This window comes from Camelina sativa, chromosome 6 (assembly GCF_000633955.1).
Source record: "Camelina sativa cultivar DH55 chromosome 6, Cs, whole genome shotgun sequence".
NCBI classification, from domain to species: domain Eukaryota; kingdom Viridiplantae; phylum Streptophyta; class Magnoliopsida; order Brassicales; family Brassicaceae; genus Camelina; species Camelina sativa.
The window spans coordinates 25,763,343-25,776,771 of NC_025690.1; the positions used below are offsets into that span (position 1 = coordinate 25,763,343).

Sequence of the window (13,429 nt, forward strand, 5' to 3'; positions counted from 1 at the left end):
AAAAAAAAAAAAAAAAAAAAAAAAAATTGCATGTAGTTTGTTTCAATTTGTTTTTAACTAAATTAAGAAGCTGTTATCATTTTTTTTTTCCTTCGAAAAAAAGTGTTTTCACTTTTCAGACATCTTACAGTAATTTAGAATAATTGTACCACACCTGTGTTGTAGAATTTACACAAAGAAAACATGATGGTATAAATATATACATATATATATATATATATATAATATAAATTAGGATGGTTGTGTGTTAAGATATTATCAGTTGACTTTCCAGAGAACTCAGTCTGCCTAATTTTGTAACTGTACGTAAACGTAATATTAATCAAACTCGTGGAGCCAAAAAGAAAATTACAAAAAAAAAAAAAAAAAAAAAANAAAATGAGTGGCACCCATACGCACACTGACTATCACTATCTACATTTTCAGTCAGAAAAGTCGACTTACTCATCGTGTAATGTTTGTCCGACTAGTTAAACGACGCCGTCAAACTAAGCTATCCCGATATACATCGATGTAATTGGTGTCTCTTTGAGAACAAAGTCAACTTACTCATCGTGTAGTGTAGTTTCTTTATTTTTTTCTTCATTACTTCACCAAATTTATACTACTAGCTGGACTTTCGGGTTTTGAATACAGTTGAGACTTGAAAGTATTACATAAGTCCAAATTAAGGAAAGGTACGCACGTCTTTCACAGAATCTTAAACAAAATCCAATGAGAGCCAAATGTAGGGAACGTATAGAAACGTGTGGGGTTTTGTTTTTGTGTTTCTTATCTAATAGCAGACCCGAAAATCCAGCTAGTACAGTTAAGACGAATCCAGCCCAGGCCCAATAATTTTATCTAATAGCAGACCCGAAAATCCAGATTGTACAGTTAAGACGAATCCAGCCCAGGCTCAGTAATTTTTTTGGGGTAGCTAGTATAACCCATTACATTGCAGAGGTAATGAATTTGAACTAGTCCAAAACCCAACAAATATTCGATTTTCATATTACATATAGTTATTTTGAATATAATTTGATAAAAATGGGATTATATATATATATATATATATATATATATATATATATTCATCCTTTTCTCCCGGAATTACTAACATTTTTGAAAAAAAATACAATTACTTCATTTTCAATGTTTTTCTTTAACTCTATGATACTAGAAGAGAGCTTCTCTCCAATGTATCAGTTTTAATTTTTTTCTAAAAGAGAAAAGTATAAGAAATAGAGTAATAATAAGATAACACTAAATATAGAATAATTCTATCTTTTACTCTATTTTAGAGTGAGTCATAGAATGATACTAGAGACGATTTTACTCCATAATATAGTTTAAGGAAGAAAAAGAATAGAGTGGAGTAGGAGGAGATATAGACTTTTAATGCATCTCTCTTTGGAATAAACTTAAAGTATATATGAACAAAATGGGGCCAAAGGAAACACACTCTTAGATTTTTAGAAGACAGAAAAGTAAACACATTATTAGCCAAAATAAGTGTTCTGAAAAGTAAGTTTAGTGATCTTAATCACGTTATTCTTTTATTTTTAAAACATTTAATATTAACAGAAACAGTATCTTAATACTAGTTTCAAAACCAATGCAATTAATTTTGCAGTTGGAAAAATTATTAAGTAGACTATACGACTAATTTAACCTTTGAACCTTACCATTGGAGTTTTTATTTGATAATCAGTAAAAACATATATGTACCGACAAATTAAAGCATCTTATTATACTATATGTATAACATTGTTTAGAATTTAATAATATATATAGAGTACTACATCACAAATATGAACATATATATATATATATATACACGTTTATATCAGTCCCTTGATGTGTCAAAACTCATAAGCGTAGAATTTCAATGTTATGTTGTATAACGATATTCGAAACACATGGTTCTTGCTAACTAAAAATGGAACCTGTTCCCATAAAGCGGAAGCTCAAAGCGTAATAAACTCTGACCCAATTCTAATCACATCAAAATGATGGGAAATTAAATTCAAAAAAGAGAAAAAAATAAACCAAAGATTCCAATCACCTTTTATTGATTAATTTCTCTACTTTTCACATTTGAATCACGAATATTAGACTGTGCTGGTTCGTTGAAAGAACATATATATATATATATATATATATATTTACATTTTTCGACATGGATGTTAGACCTCGTTGGCACGAGCTTGCACTATCCCATCGCAACTACCCTCAATCATCTCCTCGATTTTTTTTTTTTTTTTCATAAAGAAGCTTACATATATCATCTGAACCATATTTTTTTATATTTCTATTATACATATAGTATATACTCGTTGTTGAAAATTGTTAGTCCAAGTTATCATCTTTACTTTGATCGATGACGGAAATAAATTCTCATTCGGTGCATTTTCACATTCACCATTTAAAAATTTCTATGACATGCAGCTTCATGGTTGAAAGATTAATTAGTTTGATTTGTTTTATAATCCTCCGATGGTAATTTAAATTTGTGGTTTGATTGCGAAAGCAACTCACTCCAAGGATTACTAGAGGCTGATTGAGTTGGCTATCTCTTTCTAATTATGATTTAAGTTTTTTTTTTCTCTCCATAATCCTTGTGGGTTTGTTAAAGATAAGATATATGTATGATTAATGGTGAGAAATTTAGTAAAGGTAAAGAGAGCAAATGGGTGAGCGATATAGACATCAAAAGACAGTGAACTAAAGAGCATCGACAAAAAATATCTTAATATGCCTTGAGAGAATCATCCCTGAAACTCGTTCATGTGAGATAAAGAGAGGGAAAACGATGATGGACTTTAGGTTAATTTTTGTCGGTAAACCCATTCTCCTCGGACTTTCATCTCCTTTTTGAAGTGATTTTAGCTTTTTGTGTTGTCACGATCGGAAAAAGATGGTGTGTTATAATCATAATTTGTATGCTAATGTGTTTGCATATACATATACATGCATTATGTAAATAACTTACTTTCGATAGTTTTAGTTATTTACAGAGTCGAAACCACTTTTTTTTTTTTTAACAACCAATTTAACGGACGTACGTCTGTACGTATATAGTCGTATAGACATAATTAATGTGAGTACCTTCATACCTTTGGACACGTGCATGGTATTTTTCGATTCCATGAGATCAAATTTTTATTATGTAAATAATAACTTAGGAAAAATGTGAAGGTTCCCACCCAACACAAAAGTGATGACGTGGAATATTATATATGGCTTTTTGAGTCGTACGTAAATGAAATTCTTACGTCCTTATAATATGTCTTTTACTATAGTTAGTAACCCTTCGAACTTTAATCAATGACATGTTTATGTGAATTAATTATGGCGTTAAGGATGAATTGTCAATTTTGCGGGAAGGCGTACTTGGGATAATTGATCTCTTGACCGATGCGGCCATACCTCAACATTATACGAGGAAAAAGAGAACTTTCATTAATTAAGCTAAGGGGGACAATCCCCATATTGTTTATATCCGAATGTCGGGTTAAGTTGCATGTAATCTGACGTGTAGAAGAAGAAGTTCTTATTACAGATGAATAAGTTGAATTTTTACACTATTTAAAAAAAAAAACTTAATTATATAAGGTTTAAAGTAAATATATTTAAAATTTTCGAATTATTAAATTTAATTAACTTTTAGTGACTACTGTTCGTTCAAAAACTTAGTAATCTTTATGATGTGTTTGTTTCGGGTGATCGGCAGGCTTGAGAAGACGGGATATTTGACCATGGAGATTAAGGAGTACGTGAGAAAATAAACAAAGCATTGATTTAGTTTTGATTCGTTTCTCACTTCTCGCTACGTCACTACAAAAGTACAAATAAAACAATGTGTTTTTGTTAAATAAAAATATTTCCTTAAGTTTAGTAAATAGTCATTTCGATTTTTCTTAAATTTTAAAATACTTTCGATAAACATGTTTAAGCGAGAAATTTTGTATTAAGCGGTACATTATTATAGCCGAGAAAGTTCTATTAGGTTATCTTATCCTAATTAGTACTATATCACTCGATACTATGTTTGAGATTAATAGATTATGATTGATTTATATTTTATTTTTATTATATAAATAATTGGACTATACGACATTTTTTTCTCATTGAATAAGAACAAGAAAGCATCTACTATTATGTCTACTGCTATTAATGACATTCAGTCATAATCTGTTAATCTCAAAATCATACAATCGACTGATAGTACTTGAGATAAGATAGTCCATTATCTGTGCCTACTAAAAACACAGACAGACATACAGACATACTATATGTCTCTATATGATATTAAAATGTATTTTTTTTGACAAAATATTAAAATGTATATTATATATGGCTTTTTATAATCCAAAAAGAATTTTGTACGACATCTGGCTTATTTTTATAGTTCGAAGTCTTGCCAAATTGTATAGTATATATTTTTGTCATCTGAATCATATATTGATATGGTGTTATAACATCAAGCCTAAGGTTAAGAAAAACAATTACCTGGGCATTTAGATAGAGGGAGATTTTGTCAGAGTTAAAGAGTTCGCGCAGACAAAAAAAAAACAAATATCACATAAGATTAAGCCAAAGAATCTATAATAGCACTTTGTATATATATCTTGATATCGCAAAATATTTACTTTTCAACAATTATATAGTTTCTACATTTTTTTTTCCCTGTAATCTTTTTTTTTTCTTTCAGTTTTCACGATATTAGATTAATCTTGTCTAGTAATATTTTTAGTCTATTGTTTATTTCTCTTCTAGAAGGAAAATTGTGAAATTAAATGGAAGACATTTTGATTAATGAGATAAAAAATGCTAACCCCATCAATAACGAAATATCTCCTTTTTGTGATCTTTATTCCTCCTCTTTTTTTTTTATATATAATATTAATCTATTTTACAATATCTCATAACCACTGTAATTATCACAAATCTGACTTTCTTTTTTAATGTTTCAACAACTATATGGTATGATTATATCTTTTTACACAAATGTGAAATGTCTTCTCTGCGTGTGTATGTGTGTGTCTCCCTCTCTCTTTCCCTCCGTTTCGTTTATCCACTACCGTTCGACACGTGACAAAATGGGCCAGGCGATGACGATAGAGACGACGTCGTCGTATTCCATAGCTCCATCTCCGGTGTATATTCCTGAGGTAAACCGGCGTGGTACGAAGCGGACCGGTTTAGACTAGGGTAAGGATGATCTTGATCGACGGGTGCCATCGAGTAAGATGTGGGTCCGTTAAGCTGCGAGGCCACGAGGCGGTCCAAAGCCGCCCAGCTAGTAACGAAGCTAGTGTCCACCACGTTGCTGACGTGGATATTATGATTAGTGTTGGGAGTGCTCACGTGGCAGCTGTTGTTGATTTTTTGACTGCTAGGGCTTTCAAGGTTTGGGAGTTTCATGAAAGGGTCAAGATTTAGCTCTTCTTTACAAGATCGCCCCATAAGTTCGAGAAACTGCTCCAGAGTGTCCTCGTTGAAGATCTGAGACGACGTCGTCCTCCTCGTGTCTCCGCCACCGCTCAGGGAAGCTCCTCCAACGGGACTGTTTAGGGTTTTGTGAAGATTCTTCTTCTTGAAAATACGACACACCACCCATCCTTCGTCTTGTGATGCTTCCCCTATAATACTCACCACCTTAAATATTCCAAAACAAAATAACATATATCAGCAAAATTCATCATGTGTTGGGACACAGTCTGGTTAATCCAAAGTAAAAAGCGTAAAATTTTATATTTCAGTTGTATGTCGTATTATATATATTAATATACAATGGAGATCGAAAATAAATAAGTGAACTTTTTTTTATATGTTCTTTAATTTTTTCTAAGTTGCAAAAGAACAAACGGTTTTTAATTTGTAAATTTATGTACGAACATGTGATCAATTTTTTTTTATCATATATTATGTAATACTTTCTTTGGTCTAGCTACTTGTACGTGTAAATAAACTAATAACTTTTATTATGGTCAATGAATCATAATCAAAACAAAATCGAGATTGTGATGTAAAATGAGACATAACTGTCTCACCATATTCAAAAGAGAGCCCACATACTTCGATTAAACTCGTAATTAAACGTTTCTGAAATCGATACATACCTCATGAACGGTGACATCCTCATGGGAAATAATGTTGTCGTCGAGTCTATATTCATGCATGATCCAGTCAGACTTTTGGCCGTGAGGAGCTCGGCCTTTGTAGAAAACTAGGGTCTTTCTCATCCCAATCCTACGGCCATTGTTATATATGATCTTGTCGCGGCCCGTTGCTTTCCAAAATCCCGCCGCAGTGGCTCGGTTAGTTCTGGTTCCCGTCGGATACTTTTTGTCCTTGTGGCTAAAGAAATACCAGTCGTTTTGTGGCGTTGTTCCTATTTTACACATCTCTGCATAGCGACAAAAATATACAGTAAAGACTTTAAAACATAAATTGTATAACAAATACTAAACGTATATTGGTCTTTGCAGTAACTAACTCCTAATGTAAACAAACAACAGCAACAACTAAGTGTAGATTCTCTGTACTCTAGTCATATATATTCTCGTAAAAGGATACATGGGAACGTCATGTATCAAAAGTGGTATAGACAAGACAGCCATTTATATATAAGGAAAAAAATATTAATTTCGGAAAATTGGATTAAGAGAGTGTACAAAAAAAAGTAGAAAATTAACCCATAATTATTTTTTTTTTTTTTATAAACCTTGAATATCCCAAGGCTCGAGCTTGTTGAGATCAACGTCGCGAATGACATCCAGATCGATCTCGATGCTATTAACTTTCTTCCGGAGATAATACTGCAACAGCTCTTCCTCGGTCGGGTGAAACCTAAACCCAGGTGGCACTTGAGATTGTCCGTTCACTGATATGCTCATAGATTTGGACATCATCAAAGAGATTTCTAGATTAACTCAAGAACAGAGCTATGAGGTTTATTTAATTGTAACTACCGAACTGATGAAAGTTGGAGATGAGAGAGCTAGCGGAGAATGAATATATATATATATACACTATATATATTTATTGTTGTATAAAAAACAAGATGCATGAGGAAAACGCATATGTCTCTTTGTGCACCTTTTTTTTTTCGGGTTTTCTTTAATTATTTTTAAACATTCAGCTCTTATCATAATTAGCTTTTCCATTTGTTTTCATTAGTTAGTTTGAAAATTAAAATACAACCCTCCACAGAGAAATATTAAGTTCACTGTCAATTATGAATGATTATTATTCTTTTGTTCTTTTTTCACAATTATTAGTTTCAATATTTTTTTGGCCCCTAGTTTATATTATTTTGCTATTTTGTTTGTTATTATTTAGTTTTCAAATTAAAACGTGAGCCTCACTATAGTGATTTTGTTACACATCTTTTACAAGAACTTAAAATCATCAAATATGACAAGAACAAGCATCGAGATATTATCACTTGGGTTCAAATATGTATAATGTATATTGTTGGAAAAAAAACCATCCAATGTATATTTTTTTCTCTCTCAAAATTATATGTTCATCGGTTTATTCATTATATTCTAAAACTATGAAATCCACGTAAACATTACCGCAAAAGGTACACTAAAGTTTATTATAAATAATAAATCCATCTTGATCTATTTATTATATTTTCATATTGTATTATTTTACGTTTACAACGAGTTAAGAATTACTGTAAAAAAGAAAAGAAAAAAGAAACATAAAAAGGGATATATAGTTGTCGGATAAAAAAAAAGGTGATGTAGTTATCAGAAGAAGGAAGAGTAGGCCCCATAAGGCAACTAGATTGTAGGAAGCAAGCCCACATCGTAACGATGACCCTTGACCTTAAAATTTAGTATATAGAAAAGCTCCCTTTAAACAAATTAACAACCCACACAACTTAGTAATTAATACCTCTTCGTCTTCTTCTCTCTTTAGATTTATGTAAACGAGGTTAACGAGCACACACTGTATATGAAATAATGAAGTCGAAATAGGGTGTGTTAAAAAGTTTCCCTCCGCAAGATGTGGCTTTTCATCGATAAATAAACAAACGTTTCACTATAAAAGTTTTTTTGTTATTTGTAAACGAAAAGGTTGATCATTACTAAAAAAAAGTTGATGTGACAAGGAGTGTTTTTTCCGGATGTGACGAAGAGTTGTATACAGTACATATATTTATAATATTGTGTTGTGTGTGTATGTTTTATATATGGGAAACTATCTTCGGAATGAAGTGGGAGTTGGGTAATGACTAAACGTAGATTATTTGGTGTTCGAAACATGGTGGAGTTGGGTAATGACTCATGAGTGTTCATATTCCACCCATCTGATCAAATAGGATTAATAACCGTTTCATTTTTCTTAGCTATTGGAAACCTCTTAAATTACATTTATTTATTATTAGAATGTTGCTCGATCGTTCGATATAATTTTGTAGTCATGTAAATAATAATATCTAAAACGGTCAAAGTGCGTGATGTGTGTTTCTTTTCTAAATTCTTGTAATAAAATCAATGATTGCAACATCTAATCTATTTTACAACATAGATAATAATATTAACAAAATATTCCATATTTTGCAAGTTATAAGAATTTTTCTCAATGTCCCATCGATTCTTGTATTATTTTTATTCTATATTCCAAATAGTTTTGTTTTTGCTCATTTTTTTTAACCCGTAGCAGTTTATTGTTATGTTTGTGTTAGCGATCACTATATAAAGGTGAGACTAAGGAAAGATAACGATGACGTCAAAAACTCACGCTTTAGAAATGTACATGTGTGTAAGTACATATCCTTATTGCGTAGAAACGTAATTAAGAAAACAAAATTGATAGAGGTAAGGAGTGTTAATGTGGTTGGAACTAAGACTTTATTTAAGATTAGTTAAGAGGCCTTTCTACAATTGTCTAAACACAGAATCATTTTGTTGCGATTCAGGAATTCCATGCTTTAAATGATTATTTTTTAGCTTGATTAATGACATTGCACCCAACTTTATTTTTGTGTGTGTGTCTTTTATAAGTCCATGTTTTTTATTGGTTGCGCTTTGAAAATACAAAATTTCTAACTATTACTATAAGGACCTGTAGAAATTTACAGGTCAATTATTATATTGAATCTTTCTTGTAGCCAATACAATTAATTCGTATATTTTTATAATTCTGTTTTATACAGGCTGTTTCTATTTTAAATATAACTTCTTTTTATAAGTTTTGAAGATAAAAAGAAAAACTGGTACTTAAGAAAATCATGTTCTTCTAAGATATAATAAATATTTTTGAAAGTTATGCATGTACATGTGAATTTTTTTTTTAATAACGTTCCCTAAATTAAAGCAGAAGAACTGCATAAAAGAATTTTGTGTTTTTAGACTTCTACAATATTTAGTTCACGTTTTTTCCATTGTGGATGTTGAATATACCATTAGCATAATGCCACCCCGTATCATCAAACGTACCGTTTAAAAGTAAGATTTAGGAAAAAAAAATTGATGTTTTCTGGGCTCAACATAAACAGAAGGATGTAAGGGGAGTCCAATAATTTGTTTAATATGAATCTGTTCAAATAACAAGATGCAAATTGGTTTTTGAGTTTATGTATCCTAACTTGTTTTTTTTATATCCATTAACTAAAATCTAATTCAAAATACTTTAATATTGAATAAAGCTTGATTTTACTTGTATTTAAAAATCACAGAGTGAACAACGCATGCATTAATTAAAAATAAATCAATGATTATGTATATAACGTATTATTTTAATGGAGTTTTTAAATGGATTTAATTCACTAACCAAATAATTTTTAAGGTATCATGCATTATATTATTCGTACGTTTCCGTTTTTGGTGTAATTCCATCTAGATGTCAACATCTAACATAGGTTTAAATTCAGATAGTGATCCAATTCGATACAACACTAATTAACTAATTTGTTTTTTTTTATAAATTGTTTTTAAAATTATTTAAAATTTCTACCATTTAACTACGTACAGTCACCAATATATCATTATATCTTGATCAATTAATTCGTTATTTTACAAAATTTAACATTATGGCAGAATATATGCGTAAGTTTTGGGGGCATACGTAGTGTATCACTACAGGGGCACGTGCCCCATACAAAACTTCATAATTTTAAAATTTGTTTTGCAATATGTAATGGAGATGTACGTAAGAATTGGTTTGTACTTTGTAGTGATTTTTTCTAGTGAGTTGGTTATTAGTTTTATTTTACGATTTTTAAGTAATAATTATTTTCAGGGTTAGCTTATTTTTCTTTTATTTACCTCTTTTTGAACTGTTTGAAGGAATTACGTTAATATAAAGTACTACCAATGTTGATAAACACTTATTCAAACATTTTTTTTTCATGTTTCCATAGTAGTCTTAAAAAAAAAATTAAATCTATTAATTAAATTGTAGCCCATGTTAATATTGGTTTGTTCAAAAAAAAAAAACGTATATAGTAATAGTGTTGGTGTTTTTTCCCCATGGGCACGTGAAGAACTGTAGTTTCATTGACCCTTTTTTTTTTTTTTTGAGTTCAAAGTTTCATTGACGCTTATTGTCAATTATTGGTTTACAAATTGATGTCATAAAACTGTCACATGCATGTTAATATATATATCTGTACGTTCTCAGCGACACGCGCGCGCCCATTGTACATATTAGTTTAGTCATATTTTTTATATATATAGTATATTACTGAATATATTAAAGTCTACAGAGTAATTATTGTTTTTTTTTTCTTTTGGTAAAAGATATATAATTGGTGATATATGGATGATATATATTGAAAGGAACTGATGGCAGTTTAGTGTTAAAATAATAAATACTTGAATTTGGAAACTCTCTAGAAGTAATTGAAAGTTTGCATGGGAAGCAATCTTAGTTTGGTGAATTTTCGTCAAAATTTGTTAAGCCTAATGGTGAGACGTCATATGACTCTACGCCCCGTTTTCTTTTAATGGCGAGGGGCAATTTTGTAGTTCCATTGATTTTGGACTCTTTCACGATAGTCCTTTATACTGTTTTGTTTAACAATTTTTTGTTGGCGTTGAAGGAATGTTTAGTTACAGCTTGGGACATTGCCTTTAATCAAAACCAAAGACGTTAATTAGTTTAAATCGTTTTCGACTGTTCCTTTAAAGCATTCGAAACACCATTTACTATGGAAGAGGAGTAAATGTATTGACCAACTTCCAACTCTCTAGCTAGTTGATCAGGTTAATGTCGAGATTTTCTGTTTTTTTTTTCATAGGAAATATCCTTAATTAAGCTGTACCAGAAGAAGCAAGAGGAGCTGCTTGAAATGTATAAGCTTTGCCTCAGAGCTTGAGAAGTTTCTGAAGGTACTGTATTCTTATATTTTAAAATTGTATAGTACGAAATATATCAATTAGTTCCATTTTTTTTAAGTATGTATTTTATTTACCTTTTCTAACCCGACCAAAATATATAGCTACATATTTCTTGAAATATTCTCGTAGCGATCGATAATGCATTAACTAGAAGAAAAAAAAACTATTTAATATTTATTCTTATGATGCCTTTAATTTGACCCTTCAATCATGTAACAATTAGAATTAAGACGTACACCGTGTCTATGTACAAACAGTATGCATAATATGAATTTCAATTTGGTATGCGTCTCTCAAGATCATGTAGACATGCATGGGAAGATATCTATAAAATATAACCATGAATACAAAGGACATAAAAGCCACATACATTAACGTAACATGATGATTATGAAAATGAATAACGTTTTTCTCCTTACTTTTGTGAATTTTGTTGATATTAATGGCGGATTATTAGAGAGGACCGCCCAAATTTGTAGAATTTATAGGGTAAACCCAAAGACACACAAACATACACGAAATAAGCGAATAGATAAAGGGAACAGTATGATGAGAGCGCCTAATCGTGGAGGGGGGNAATATGTGAAATTATGGATGATCTGTCATTTTATAACGTAATCATCTCAAAGCATATACGTACGTAGCTAAGACCTACCGTCGATCGCCTGAAACGATAATATTCTTTTATTTGATATTGTCGTAAAGAGCCGCCAACCAAAAAAAAAAGAAAGATACGGTCGTAAATATTCCAGTATCTCGTCTAACAATATATAACTAAATAACTTGGAACTATTAAAAGGGTCTTCTTTTTAGAAGCTTGTGCCAGAAAGTCAAGAAAAGAGAGTATTTAGAAGCTTGTGCCAGAAAGTCAAGACCCATAAAAAAAAAGAAAAAAATTCAAAATAAACAAAAAAAAAATACTCCTTAGAGAGGAGTAGAAATTTAAAAACTTTTTCTCACCCTTATTTTTTTAATTATCCTTAGAGAGGAACGGTCAAAGTTTGTGTTTTTTTTTGTTGTATAGAAAATAAAATAAGAATTTTTACATATCGAGAATTTTGTAGACTTCAAGAGAGGGAGGTTGAAGACAGCGAAGCAAATGGTTTTTAGGCAGCGGACCCAACACAAAGATTAAACAGTATATATATATATATATATATATCAAAACAAAACAACGCATAGTATATAAATACAGCGAAAAAGGTAAAATTGGGTCTCTGGCTTTTCCTCAATATTTCAATAGGTCCTCTCTCTCTCTCTCTCTTCTCTCTTCTCTCTATAGGGCCATTGTCGTCTCTCGTGGTCGTGGGTTCCCACTAGCAGCTTTCTTGTCTTCCTCCATTGGTTTCTCTCCCCTTCTCTTTTCCTTCAATCAACCAAAACAGAGGTTTTTTGCTCTTTCTCTATTGTTTCACTCTTTAGGTCCAAAGTTTTCATTTTTTTTTTCTTCTTCTTTCGTATTCTGTGAATCGTTTTCTTTTGTTGGGAGTAGTAAAGTTTCAGTTTTTTTTCTTTCGTCTTAGTTCAAGATTTTGGGTTAAAGAAAGCCATAGAGATAGAGGGAGAGAGAGAAAGATTGAAACTTTCATGTGAATTTTAGGGTTTGTGAATTGGGGGAAAAGCAATCAGATGGCTCAACAGAGACAGTTTCAGATGGAAGGTAATCATAATAATAGTAGCGGTACGAACGATACCAAGTTGACGAAAATCTTCGTGGGAGGATTAGCCTGGGAGACGCAGAGAGATACAATGAGGCGTTACTTTGAACAGTTTGGTGACATTGTTGAAGCTGTTGTCATTACTGACAAGAACACTGGAAGATCCAAAGGATATGGATTTGTATGTTTCTTCTTTCTTCTTCTTCTAAGTTTCTATTGTTAAAGTTTTTACCTTTTTTTACTAAAGGCGGTGGTTTTTGATTTGATCAGGTGACGTTTAAGGAAGCTGAAGCAGCCATGAGAGCTTGTCAGAATATGAATCCTATGATTGATAAAAGAAGAGCTAATTGCAACCTCGCTTGTCTTGGTGCTCAGAAACCGCGTCCTCCTACTTCTCCTAGACATGGTTTTTTTTTTTTTTTTTTT

The 13,429-nt window shown here is 31.2% G+C and overlaps 2 protein-coding genes across 2 annotated transcripts in view; one reads left to right on the forward strand and one right to left on the reverse strand.

Moving 5' to 3' along the window:
- On the reverse strand, window positions 4,842-7,004 carry LOC104793655 (NAC domain-containing protein 43). The gene is made up of 3 exons (XM_010520053.2): window positions 6,713-7,004; window positions 6,108-6,394; window positions 4,842-5,643 (listed from the first exon to the last, which is right to left on the reverse strand). The coding sequence occupies exons 1-3, from the start codon at window positions 6,897-6,899 to the stop codon at window positions 5,056-5,058; spliced, it is 1,062 nt and encodes a 353-aa protein (XP_010518355.1). The 5' UTR covers window positions 6,900-7,004; the 3' UTR covers window positions 4,842-5,055.
- Window positions 12,543-13,429, forward strand: part of LOC104699482 (RNA-binding protein 24-B-like) — a 3,011-nt gene continuing 2,124 nt past the window's right edge. The window contains exons 1-2 of the mRNA XM_019246458.1: window positions 12,543-13,184; window positions 13,274-13,423. Coding sequence (XP_019102003.1) covers window positions 12,975-13,184; window positions 13,274-13,423 — 360 coding nt within the window. The 5' untranslated portion in view covers window positions 12,543-12,974. The remainder of the gene's footprint in view (window positions 13,185-13,273; window positions 13,424-13,429) is intronic.